Below are 14,042 nucleotides of genomic sequence, written 5' to 3'. Positions count from 1 at the left end.
AATCAAATATGTACTTTATTCATTTACAATAAATGTCATAATGTACATCATGCTAATTGGAGCTAAGGACATACACTGCCTATCATAAATGCGCCTATGAACATCGAGTTTCTAACAGAGAGAGAGAGGGACATAAATCCTTAAAATAAGGAATGTCAAATACAGCGTTAGTGGTTTCTCTAAAACTAGCTCAATCAAAGTTTCAACCTCAAAAACTGGTAGGAGTTCACTTCTTTACCGAAAATAGGTGTTAAATTCAGCTCCTCCTCTCTTGTCCTTCCAATGCTCTTCAAAAATGTTCTTTTTTTCCCTTTGTTTTTAAATTTTAAAAATAAAATCCCACAATTTCAAAGAAGGATCCAATGTCAAAGCATTTGGCATACCATATGTCCTTTTCTTTTATTAACTTTTACTTTTTTCTAAAGAAACAATACTTCTCTTCACATTTAAAAAAGAAAGAAACCGATACTTATCTTCCTATAGAAACAAGAAATACTGCTTATAAGCAATAAGAAATTGATACTCCTCAAGAAGCCAATAAATACCTTCTGTGCTGCTTCAATCTCTCTTGCCGTTGTTGAAGGTTCTCGACTCCTCGTCATCTGTTCTAGCAGGTACACCTCTCTCCTCATTTTATAGTATATAACTATATACTAACCATCTGAACACCCGTTATCTGTCCCCCACCCCCTCGTTGAACATGTTGAACATGATGCGTCATGTCCCTCATCAGCAAGTATATACCCCAAAATCAGTCAATCTAAGGCAAACTTCATTCATTCAGTAATGCCTAGAGAGGAAACCAATAGAGTAGAAGCAACAAGAAAAGTTGATGAAAAATGACTAGATCTGAACATGACAAAGTGAAAAATCGAGGAAAACAGACCAAACAAAAGAGTAATAAGGATTAGCTGAACGCAATGGCTGTTCAGCGGGCTTTGAAAGTTGGAACCAATGGTAATATGTTCATGGGCAGTCCTATGAAATTCCTATTAAATTTTTCATGAAACTGAACCTTGAGAAAAATGCTATGCCTTGATCCGGTGGTAGTGATATTACTGACTGAGAACATTAAAACGTTATGTTGGTTCGGTTGTAAGATGGTTGATTATTATCCTGAAAGTTAGGAATTCAAATTTCCTATTAACTTTCTCTACCCACGCCCTTGGCATAGTACACTGCAGCCGTGCATCTCACAATATAAGACGGGTAGGAAGTCGTTATGTTTATAAGTTTATTAATTTAAATAAGCCCTAGAAATTTGAGGTATTTGAGTATACTTGAGTTCAAAATCAAGAGATCTGTTTTAGTACGTAGGATTTTTGCATCTTTTTGGGCATTTTCCTAGATTTGAAAAATATTCACTATTATTTAATAAGTTAATTTATTGTTTCTGTAAATTTGGATTCTAAGTATAATTAGGAGTTTAATTAATTTGTAGCCTATAAATATGACTGTAATAACCAGTATGTGATCGATCACCTTTTGATAAGAAATTCATTTTTTCTTGATTGAATCATTTATTGCCCTAGTCGTGTTTTCTTTTGTTAAGATTTCTCATGCCATGGCGATTATTTATTTCATGTACGTACATAACATGACAGAAAAGGATCGATGTCATCCACAAATATAATAGCACCAAGTGCAATCGTCCCTGAATTCCTTACAAAGGATAATTATGAAGATTGGGTAGTTTGGCTAAGAAACTACTTGTTGGGTGAAGAGCTTTGGGAAATTGTTGATGGAACGGAGCCTATCCCTCAAGCTACTCAACCCCAGTATAAGACGTGGAGAAAGAAGAATGCACAAGCTCTACATGCTATCCAAATTACATGTGGAGCTGATATGTTTTCTCATATCAAACAATTTGATGTTGCCAAACCTGCTTGGGACCATTTGGCCTCTATTCACCAGTCACAAACTGAACAAATTAAATTACTTCCACAAACAGAAGCCAGCCCCGGCCCCGAAGGAGATGCACCTCACTTATTTCATTCGGCCTCCATGGGTCAGTGTCCGTCGGCAAGTATTCAAATGCTATTACATTCATGCCAAATGCAGAATTTGACTTCTGCAACACACAACCAGGCTCCTGTGCACCCAACACAGAAAGGTACATCTCTATTATAGGATTCCTTTCCCCTTTAAATTTTAGGGAAAATTTCAGATACTACCCTATACTTTGGGTCTAGTGTTACTTTGGTTCTTGGGTTTTAAAATGAGACAATTTAGTACTTAAATTTTCAAAACGTGCCAATTTAGTACCTGTTATTAACTAATATGCTAATCAGTCGTTAAGTGCCATTTGAAAAAGACAAAAATACCTTTCAAGTGTCATCTAATTTTTTTTATCTACCATCCGAACGTTGACTAAAAATAAACAGTCCCAAATCTTTGCCTCTCTTGTTCAAGAAAGTTGGGGTCACCAAAATGCCCACTAACTAAGACGTAACCCCAACTTTCTTGAATAGAAGAAGCAAGGATTTGAGAGTGCTCTTTTTTTATCAACATATGGATTGTTGATAAAGAAAATTAGATCATTCAAAGGACATTTGTGTCTTTTCAAATGTCACTTAACAGCTGGTTAATGACATAGATACTGAATGACACATTTTGAAAAATTGGATATTGAATTGTCACGTTTTAAAATTCAGAGACTAAAGTGGCATTGAACCCAAAGCACTCAGTACTAATTGGGAATTTTCGCTAAATTTATTGTTTACTATTGGATTTTGCTTTCTTTCAAATAGGGATGATTATGGGCCTGATAAGGTTGGGCAGGGTTTTGAGCCTATGTGAGTGAGAGGCCGCATGTGAAACCAATGATAATGTTTCATGTCCATGCTAGTAATAAAATATATAGGACCTTTATGTTTTATAGTGAAACCCATGAATTTATTACAGTATTATCATTGGTTCCATCAGCTTCAGCAATTGGAATTAATATATATATGTGTTTTGATGAATCACAAGGGACATTGTCCAATATCTCCAGTGGGACCCAAGGGCAAAATACCATAACGAGACTCATTCTCTCCATGAATATTATATTTATCTCTTTACTGAAAATTTATGAGTAATTATACAAAGATTGATGTAGGGTAATGATCCGATTTCCATTTCAACCATGTCCCAAAATAAGTAAAAGTTTGCTTAATGGATTAAAACTGCGACAGATAATCTCCGGGAGGACAACGTTAGCTATCTACCCCTATACAAGGCCGTGGATGATGGTGACTGGGAGAGTGCCAAAAGATTCCTTGATGACCATCCGGATGCAGTGAGAGCCAGGATCACGGCAACAGGGACCACAGCTCTGCTTGTTGCGTCTATGAATGGCAATGTTGTCATGGTGGAGAAGCTGCTACAGTTGATGTCGGCAGAAGACATGGAACTGAAGGACATTTATGGTAACACAGCCCTTTCCCGTGCTGCCATGGGTGGAATTACAAAGATTGTGGAGGCCATGGTGAATGCCAATAGACGTTTGGTATGCTTACGAAATAATTTTGATTGCATCCCAGTTGTTATGGCTGCTATCTATGGCCGCAAGGATACGGTGCGCTTCCTTTACTCGGTCACCCCAGACGTTGAATTTAATCCTCAGATAAGTAATAATAATGGAGCTATACTTCTTACTGAAGCAATTCGTGCCGAGATCTACGGTAAGATCATCATATACTACTTTGTAGCAAAAGCAATTTATCACAATATAATTCGTTAATAATACCATTCTTGTTTGTTTTATTCTTAAGATGTTGCTCTGAATCTACTCCGACGCTACCCACGGTTAGCTATTACTCAAAATAATCTTGGTGATACAGTATTGACTGCACTGTCTCGAAGGCCTTCAGCATTTCCAAGTGGAAGTCGGCATGGTATTTGGAGACAATGGGTCTACTCATGTACGTAGCTGCCTCCATTTTTTCTTTTATTTGAGTGCAACAATGGTTCTCTTAAAGAAGGTCAGCCATACTGAAAAAAAATAATCTTTGTGGAGAATCTTGTGTCATTATGCAAGCCACAACTATATATATACACATATAATCGACGCCTGAAATTTAGGAGCAGGAGACTCACTTGTAGTAGTAACCTACCTACTAATCATAATTAGCTAAAGACGCCTAGGGAACTACCGGAATTTGTGCCTAGATATATGCTTATCCATGTTTATCCAGAATTTCCTAGTCTATGACGAATTCCAACACTCCCCCTCAAATTGGCGCAAGAAGATTCCGAATGCCCAATTTGCCAAGGAAATAGGTGAATTTCTCTTTTCCAAGAGCCTTCGTCAAGATGTCAGCCAACTGCTCTGTGGTTCGAACATGCCAAGTACCAATGTTCCCATGCCGCAGCTCATCGCGAATAAAATGACAGTCGACTTCAATATGCTTTGTCCTCTCATAAAACACTGGATTCGCGGCTATATACAGGGCTGTCTGGTTATCACAATATAAGCGCACAGGTTTGTCATGTGCCACTCCCAAGGACAATAGGAGTTTCTTCATCCACTTCAATTCACAACATGTCGCAGCCATCGAACGATATCCTGCTTCTGCCGAGGAGCGCGACACAGTGTGTTGTTTTTTCGTTTTCCAGGAAACTGGTGACTACCCCAGCAAAACGAAATAGCCGGTCAACGATCGTCGTGACAACGGACAGCTTGCCCAATCAGAGTCACAATAAGCATACAAGCGCAGATCGCTATCGGAACACAATACTATACCTTGTCCAAGATATCCTTTCATATATCACACTACACGCAGAGCTGCCTCCCAATATTCTTGTCGCGGGCTTTGCATGAATTGGGCTAGAATATGAACACAATAGCACAGCTCAAGTTGTGTGATGGTTAAGTATATCAACCTCCCTACTAGTCTTTGATACTGATTCGGATTGTGCATTAGAGCACCCTTGGCCAGCGCAAGATGATGATTTTGTTCAATGGGCACTGACGCTGGTTTGGCTCCCAATAGTCTACATTCCGAGATAATGTGCAGGGCATACTTCCATTGAGATAAATATATTCCATCAGGACCACGAGCTACTTCAATACCTAGGAAATATTTGAGTGGACCTAGATCTTTCATATGGAAGCATCGACTGAGATACTCTTTGAATTTCATAATGGCTATAGTATCATTTCCCCCAACAATCAAATCATCAACATATATCAGCACGTGCAGACGAACATTGTGTTTGAAATAAGTGAACAAAGAGTAGTCAAGATACGATTGAACAAACCCGAACTATATCAAGGCCGCTGTTAATTTCGAGAACCAGCATCTGGGAGCCTGACGTAATCCATAGAGAGATTTCTTCAGTTTGCACACTTTTGTTCGATCCTTAGATGCAAAACCTGGCGGCAACTGCATGTATACCTCCTCATCCAAATCCCCATGTAAGAATGCATTATGTACATCCATCTGATGCAACTCCTAGTTCTTAGCGGTTGCCACGGCTAAGAAAGTGCGGACTGTCGTCATTTTGGCCACAAAAGCGAAATTCTCATTATAATCTTACCCCTCAACCTGTCTATTCCCGAGAATAACTAGCCGAGCCTTATGTCGTTCAACCATCCCATCTGAATTATATTTGATCTTATAAACCCATTTACTCCCTATTGCCTTTTTCCCGGGAGGTAGAGTTTCCAATGTCCAAGTACCATTATCCTCCAGAGCCTGAATTTCCTTCCTCATAGCTTCCCTTCATTTCTCACTTTTCATTGCCTCCGAAAAGCTGGTGGGCTCGGCTCCTGCAGTGACTGCAGCTAAGAAAGCTTGATGTCTAGCAGAGAAGTTAGTACATGTCACTTAATTCGCTATGGGATAGGGAGTCGTACCTGAGGACTCTGATTCAGAGTTGGCTTGAGTGTGAATGGGGTTTTTCAAATATCGAGAAGTGTAGGTCACGTAGGGCTTCAACAAAACAAACGGCGTGCGATGCCGATGTCCCCTATCAAGTTGCTCTTCTGGTGTCGTTTGTGGTGTTGGATCCACATTAATTCTGTCCTCACTACCATTAATTCCCACTTCCTGCACATTCTCTTCTTCTCCGTGTTCCTCCTCTCTTCCATCATCATTATTCTCAAGGCTCCCCCTATCACAGATGTCGGCTGCATCACTCCCCCTGTCTTTATTCCCTCTGTGGCTGTGTACAACATCATCATTGACTACGGCATCAACTGGTGCAATGGCCGGGCCAAGTTTGTCTCCCAGAGTGGCTTCTGAACCAGTGACATATGGAAATATATTTTCATGGAAGACTACATCACAGGTACAAAATATTAACCTCTTTCAACATCATATATGCGCCAACATTTCTTTCCGTAGGGATAACCCACAAAAACACACTTCCTACTCCTTTCTCCAAACTTATCCTTGTCTCGAGGACTCCAATGAGCATAGCAGAGACAGCCAAATACTCTCATGTGCTTGTATTGAGGTGGCGTCCCGAACAATATCTCATACAGAGTCTTCCCGCCAAGTACAGAAGAAGGTGTGTTGTTTATCAAGTATCCGGCGGTTAAGGCACACTCCCCCCAAAAACCAATGGGCAAGCCTGCTTGAAATCTCAATGCTCTCGCAACATTCAAGGTATGTCTGTGTTTTCTCTCTACCCGACCATTTTGTTGCGGTGTCCCAACGCACGAAGTTTGATGCAGAATGCCATGAGTCTCAAAGTATGATTTCAAGCTTTTAAATTCTGTTTCATTATCACTTCGAACAATCCTGACTTGCTTGCCAAACTAACGTTCTGCCATGGCACAAAATTTCTCAATAATATGTGTTACTTCACTTTTGTCCAGTAACAAGTAAACCCACACAACACGAGAAAAATCATCAACAATGGTTAGAAAGTAAACTGCACCACAAGAGGCAGGTACTTTATAGGTGCCCCATGTATCACAATGAATTAGAGAGAAACAATCATCAACTTTATGTTTACTTTTAGGAAAAATTTCCCGTGTTTGTTTTGCTCTGTAACAAACATCACATGGCTTATCTCCTTCAGTTCTACTATTTAATTTATCTGCTTTAGGAAGAAAAGATAATATCTGTTTAGACGGATGCCCTAATCTACGATGCCATAACTCCTATTCATCCATACCTCTTGTTCTATTCGCCTGAACCGGTGCTGCTCCTCTAAAATGATAGACCCCATCACACTGCTCACCCACTCCAATCAGACTCCTCGAGGTTTGGTCCTGTATCACACATAGCTTGTCAGTAAAAGTGACAGTACAATTTATCTCTCGTAACAATTTTGCTACGGAAATAAGGGTGCAGTTCATTCTTGGTACAAAAAGCACATGATGTAGATAAATATTTTCACCCAAATGTAAAGTCCCTTCCTTCACTGCAGTGGTTTGCTTCCCATTGGGAAGTCCCACCGGACACGGTGTAATATTCCGTGCATCCATCAATAAGTCAATTTCTCTAGTCATATGGTGCGACGCCCCGGAATCAATTATCCAATCAGTAGAATTTTTCTTACTAGAGAGTTTTTCATTAGTCCTGGTTTTGTAAGTATCAAGCATGTTTACGAGAATCTGCCACTGCTCGTCATTAAGCCCGTTTAGTCTGGTCCTATCTCCGTTAGTTACGACTGCATTAGTAGCCACCTCACGCCCTGCCGATGACTGAGCAGCATGAGTTTTTGCTGAACTTCGGTCACGTCCCCCAGAAGGTCGAACATACTTACTCGAACTCTCACCATTCCTACTGCAAATGGCCATCACCATTTCCCTCCCTGACGTCATGAAAGCGTCAATCCGTCCAGACATTGTCAACTTCGTTCACATCAATGTATCAAAAAAAAAAGGAAAGACAACCGTCAGCAAGCGCGCCGCCCATCAGACCTCTGCTGAGTCATGGAGTACTAGTCGTGCCGTCCAGCGGCAACCAACAGAGGTGTCAGAGGTTTTTCTTCCTTCTAATTTCGACTCTGCGGCGGGAAGAGGAGTTGCAATGACAAGCTTTCTCTCTTGTTCTCATCGAATTCGATGAAGCATCGGTCCTTCGTATCAATTTTCGATTCCCGAGTTTCGATACCGTTTGGGGACAAGGGGTCCCAGTTCTCTTGTTCCGTCGATCGATTTCAGACATCAACAGAGGCAATAGCAACAGCAGCCAATCAACTGTTCATTAGCATCTTCTTTTGAACCCGAAACCGGAGGCAATGGTGACAAAAAAAGGAACGCACGATGGAGCAGCGTCTCTCATCTTCTTTGTGTTCTTCCCAGAAATCACAACACTGTTCATCATCTTGAAAACCAGAGCAGCAGTGGATCTGAAACTGATGACCCGCGGGCATTGAGAAGACATCTTCCACGATCAAGATCCTCAAGCAGGTCGGTGCTTATCCCGATGTGGATAGCCATGCGATCCGACCAGGAATGGGTAAGATGAGGAACCGTCGATACATTTCTCGCAAGGGTCCTCTCATTGTTTATGGCACTGAGGGTTCCAAGATTGTGAAGGCTTTCCGCAACATCCCCGGTGTCGTAGTTGCCAATGGGAGAGAAGAGGAGGAACAGTTCTCGCCGCCGCTGGTTCCGCTCGAACAGGGAGAGAAGAGAAACAGTAGTTTCGCCGCCGCTCTCTGGGTTGGGTTCGAATGGAGGGAACGAACTACAGTGCCGATCTGGAAAAACTGGAGTGCAAGGTCTGGACTCTGCCGGCGCCAAGCGAATGCGGTGTTGTTCTCAGCAACTTAGTTATGGCTCTAATACCATGAAAAAAATAATCTTTGTGGAGAATCTTGTGTCATTATGCAAGGCACAACCATATATATACACATACAATCGACACCTGAAATTTAGGAGCAGGAGACTCACTTGTAGTAGTAACCTACCTACTAATCATAACTAGCTAAAGACGCCTAGGAAACTACCAGAATTTGTGCCTAGATACATGCTTATCCATGCTTATCCAGAATTTCCTAGTCCATGACGAATTCCAATACATACAACACGCAAAAGAATAAAAGCAAACCCTCTATAAAAAAATGTCCATACTTCCCCAAGGCTGTGTTTGATTTGAAGGTAAAAGTAGGAAAGGTAGGAAAACCTTTATAACCCTCGTATAAGTTTCCATACATTTTCCTTCAAACAAAACATAGAGAAAAACCAACAACAAACAGACCAGCCACAACTCCAAAGATGCAAATATGGCTCAAACCAATCGCCCACGCCGATCTCATCTGAAACTCTAAAATAGAATCCCCAATACTACCGGGACCCAACCCCCGTCCCCTCTTCCCCTTCCTCTACTACTCTTCAAGCCTCCAGGACCTGCTTTAATTCAGGCTATCCACTCACAAATCTACCACTTTTCCCAGCCTCAAAGTAAAAGTTGATATCATCTCTGTGTAAAGAGTCATTATATTCTCTATCCTCGTTACTTGAAAGATTTCCCTGGCACACTCCTCCACCTAAAAAGAAAAGAAAAGAAAAGAAAAGAACTAATGTCTTATTCATCTGAACTGATTGGTCATTCACCCTACCCTAAATGTATACACTCTTGATCTGAAACGGTTACTTTTATGCAACGTTTTTTAAATCAGACTAGACAGGGAACTGTTTTGGATCTGATTCCTTGGTCGAATGGTCTGACTGTCTGGTCCAAACGGATTGTCCTCTCTGACAAAAAAGATAAAAAAATTTTAAAAATATAAAAATAGAAAATGGTCAAAATGCGTTGTTCAGGTTAATGATTCAATCGTCTGGGTCAACAGTTCACTAACCAAATCAATAGTTTTGGTTAAAAAGCAATTTTAGGGTAAAATGGAACCGATCAGATGACAAATTCCTGTTTTTCAAGTCTAACCACCCGGTCCGGTCTGGTTTTGAAAACACTGCTTTTACCCATCTTTTCTTTGGGACCTCAAATGGCCACTACCAGTCACTAGATGCAACATGCAAGTGAAGTACTTTCTCAGTTTCTCTCTCCTCCCCGCTTTCGAGCCCAACCATCAAGGCCCTCGCACAAATGCCACCAAGGATCTCACCATCTTTGCTGTTCTGTGAGAGCCTACCCAAATGGGCACCGAAAATCTTAAGTTTCTGGCCCAACTTTTCAAATATGAGCCCGAGCTTTCCTGGGTCCGACTGCAGTCTTGAGAAGTTCTCATTTGAAGAAACTAGAACAAATGTTTTGGGCTTGGAGATTGGGCCCAGCAGACACCACGAAATCTCTACGCAAACCACTTTTGCAACTGCACTAAAACAGAGAAAAATATCAAATACTTAGTATATTTACACGGCCCCACCTTGAATTAAAAGAAGTGACATCTTGACGGGCTATAAAAGTGGGAGTTCGGATCTGCTCCTCAGAGTGTGCCTCACACCGACCTCAGCATTTTTCCGCTGTGCTTTGGGAACATCTTCCCATGAATAAAAATTTAGAACTCTGGAAATGTTCTAGGTGCATGGCTGAAATATGTTGTGAGGTTAGTCTGAGGCACGCGCTGGGAGGAAGAAAATCCAAGCTTTAAGACTATGTTTGATTTGTAGGAAAAAGTAAGGAAATGAAGGGAAAGGACGGGAAAGAAAGGGAAAGGTAGGGAAATCTTATAAATCTTGTACGGGTTTTCCTATCTTTCCCTCGCTTTTAAACAAAATGACCGGTGGCAAAACCATTAGAACCTGAACCCAAACCCAAGGAACTAAGGACTCTGCCAGTCCTGTCTTCTCTACTCGATGATTTCCCTGATGAATTTTTTAAGTGGAAGAATGATAAAAGGCCTAGGATGTGTTTGGTTTGATTGAAAATAAGAAAGAAACAGAAAGTTGAGGAAAACTTTATAAGGAATTTTGAATGGAAGAATTGAATGATAAAAGATGCATGGTTTGTTAGTCTTTGCATTAGGATCTCTTCAAAGAAAAATCCTGCAAAAATTCTACAAGCTTAAACATCTAATGGCACATTAAGAACATCTCCCATGAAACCATGATAAATGGGGGGAAAATATTTCTGATGTGCAGTTGGATTTCGTGTTCTCATTGATTTTGCTTTCAAGAGATTTGGGCTGTCTTTTGGGTCTTGGAAAGAGTACAAATGTAAATATGTACAGTATAAATACATACAAAATAATACAAAATATAAGGTTTTGCACTCTACATATTTGCATTTGTACTCCTACCAAACTCAGCCTCTACTACATCTTTCTGAGATTGTATGGAAAGTTTATTTAAGGCCCAGCTTTTAGTAAGCAGCTCTTGGAAGTTGGCCATCATTCATGTATCAGTTCCTATTGAAAATTAGAGTTATTATTATATAAAAATATTAGATAAATAAAATTTCCCAAAAATTTTGTGAAAATTAAGGGAGAGTGATAATTATCATATAATGTGGACATGTTTTAGAGCCCTAGAATTGTTTGTACTTTATTCTAGATAATTCCACTGTAGATTTAGGTATTATTAATATATTTATGTGTTTTGTATGCATTTTCCTAGCATATCCAAGCATTTCTACATCTTTAGTCCATATCTATGCATTTCGAAAGCATACTCATATCTGAATTGCTTGATATGACACTCAATACCAATACTTTGATCCTTGCAAAGACATTACTACTTTTGTATCTTAGATCAAGTGACACTCTTGAATAAACTTTTCCTACTATATATATACTTTCAACTTTTCGTCATAAGTGAAAATTGTTATATAGTTTATATTGCAGTTCTTTGGTTTTACATCTAATTGCATCAAGTGCCCTTAAACCATTAGTTATGCAAAAAATTAAAAGTCCTAATGCATGGATCATTTGACCTTTGGATATGTAAGGATTTTTTTTTCTTTTCTGATTATTTTATGATTCGCTTAGAAAGTCAGAAAATGCACTAAAAGAAATTGATACTTATTCAAGTGATTGAAATATTAAAAGTCATTTGTTTTGAAATTCGGAAATTGGATGACGTGCATCTTAATAAAGAGTCAGGAATGTCCTCCGCAATACTTATAGCTACCAAATTTGGGATGGTTTACTTTTGATTTTTTTTTTTACTTGAATAAAATTAAAAATCATAAACTAAAATAGAAATATAATTATAAAACAAGTATATGATCTATATGTTTCATTTTACAATTATATGGAAAAAAAAAAAGAAAAATGTTCTTTTTTATATAAAAATACTGAATCAATAATTTTTTTTCAAAAATTTAATAAAAATTGAAATAGAGTGATAATTATTGTATGACATGCATATGTTTTAGAGTTCCAATATTGTTGATTGTAATGTTTCTCTTTATATAATCAATTAAAGTGTGTATTTCACATATGTTTATACCCTGAAATAAAGTGTACATTTTCTTAGCATATCTAAGCATTCTATATCATTCATTTATATTCATGTGTTTCTAAAGTGTATACTTATCAAAGTTGTCCCATACAATACTCAATACCAATACTTAATTTAGTCCATATAAAGAGCCTACTATTTCTGTATCCTAAATCAAGAGACTCTCTTGAATAAAATTTATTCCTACTAATAGTATATCTGCTTTCAACATTTTATCATAAGTGAAAGCTGTAATAATTTTTGTTACAGTTTTTTGGTTGTTACATCGAATAGCATGGAGTGCCAGTAAACCATTAGGTATGCAAAACAGTTCAATCTCTCGGATCATTTGATGTTTGGATAAGTGATGATCTTTTATTTTTCTGATTATTTTATCAACTACCTAGGAATTCATCATATGCACCAAAAAGAGCCGGTACATATTCAAGTGATTGAAATACTAAAAGTCATTTGTTCTGAAATTGAGAAATTGGATGAAGCGCATCTTCTGGAGGCAAAAGTGTACTTCGCAGTTGTTAACGCTGCCAAATTTGGGATTGTTGAGATTGTGGATGAAATTATTAGATCCATTCCCAATGCAATATATACTGCAGATGAAAATGGTCGAAACATAGTTGCAATCGCAATTGTACATCGACAACATAAAGTCTTCAACCTCATATATGGGATGGGTCCAAAGCAGAGCCACATCACCCCATTTGATAATCAAGATAACTCCTTACTACATTTAGCTGCAATGTTATCACCTTACTCACAGCTTAGTAGAGTATCTGGCGCAGCTTTACAGATGCAACGAGAGCTTCAATGGTATAAGGTGAGCTTCTTCATTAATCATAGATGAAGAACAATTTCATTTTAGTTGTTGCATGATAATAGTTAATAAATATGTTACCAGATCACAAACCACTTTTGCAATGTACAGGTGTTAGCGTTGTGCTAAAACAATGAAACCAAGGCGTTTGATATATTGATGTGGTCTCACCTTGAATTGAATTAGATAAAGCCACAACTGTACATCAAAGGCCAAGGTTATCAGTTTTAGCATTGTACTAAAACCCATGTCCCAACACAAGTGAATTCATCAACTCATGGTATCGACCTCTAAAAATCTCCAAATTAATTTGTCAAATCATAGGAGGTGGGGAAGTTCGTACCACCTGTATTCGCAGAAAGGATAAACAAAAATGGCCAAATACCTCCAACCTTGTTTACCGAACAGCACAAGGACTTGGTCAAGGAAGGGGAGACATGGATGAAGGGCACAGCATCATCATGTACGGTCGTGGCAGCTCTGATTGCAACAATTATGTTTACAGCTGCGTTTACTGTGCCAGGAGGAAATAATAGTGATACAGGCATTCCTATCTTCTTACACAGAAAAGCTTTCATGATTTTTATTATTTCAGATGCATTCTCGCTCTTTTCTTCTTCTGCCTCAATGTTGATGTTTTTAGGAATCCTCACATCACGGTATGCAGAAGAAGATTTCCTAGTATCATTGCCCAAGAGATTGATAATCGGTCTTGCCACCCTGTTCTTCTCAGTAGCAACTATGATGATAGCCTTTGGTGCAACACTTTTCATTGTTCTTCATCATCGAGCTCAGTGGACAGCTATTCCGATAACTTTGCTTGGTAGTGTCCCAGTTGCCTTGTTTGTGTTACTACAGTTTCCCCTTCTTGTTGACATGGTAGTCTCCACATACGGATCTGGAATCTTTGGTCCAGGAAGGTGA

At 39.0% G+C, this 14,042-nt stretch overlaps 1 protein-coding gene across 1 annotated transcript; it reads left to right on the top strand.

Moving 5' to 3' along the window:
- The first annotated feature begins 530 nt into the window (after window positions 1-530).
- Window positions 531-14,042, top strand: LOC109114046 (uncharacterized). The gene is made up of 7 exons (XM_019196076.2): window positions 531-614; window positions 1,605-2,113; window positions 3,177-3,665; window positions 3,756-3,905; window positions 12,557-12,604; window positions 12,694-13,121; window positions 13,443-14,042. Exons 2-7 carry the CDS (start codon window positions 1,615-1,617, stop codon window positions 14,040-14,042), a joined length of 2,214 nt encoding a protein of 737 aa, XP_019051621.2. The 5' UTR covers window positions 531-614; window positions 1,605-1,614.

The sequence above is a fragment of the Nelumbo nucifera genome, chromosome 1 (genome assembly GCF_055504915.1).
Source record: "Nelumbo nucifera cultivar China Antique chromosome 1, China Antique-T2T, whole genome shotgun sequence".
Taxonomy (NCBI): domain Eukaryota; kingdom Viridiplantae; phylum Streptophyta; class Magnoliopsida; order Proteales; family Nelumbonaceae; genus Nelumbo; species Nelumbo nucifera.
The sequence above is the reverse complement of the archived record's forward strand: the minus strand, read 5'-3'. Positions and strand labels throughout refer to the sequence as shown.

Excerpts from the sequence above, each read along its gene's own strand:
- LOC109114046 (XM_019196076.2), top strand. The coding sequence starts at position 1,615 with ATGTCATCCACAAATATAATAGCACCAAGTGCAATCGTCCCTGAATTC. Across the intron at positions 2,114-3,176 it reads TGTGCACCCAACACAGAAAG|ATAATCTCCGGGAGGACAAC; the intron begins GTACATCTCTAT and ends AAACTGCGACAG. Across the intron at positions 12,605-12,693 it reads GAGTGCCAGTAAACCATTAG|GAATTCATCATATGCACCAA; the intron begins GTATGCAAAACA and ends TCAACTACCTAG.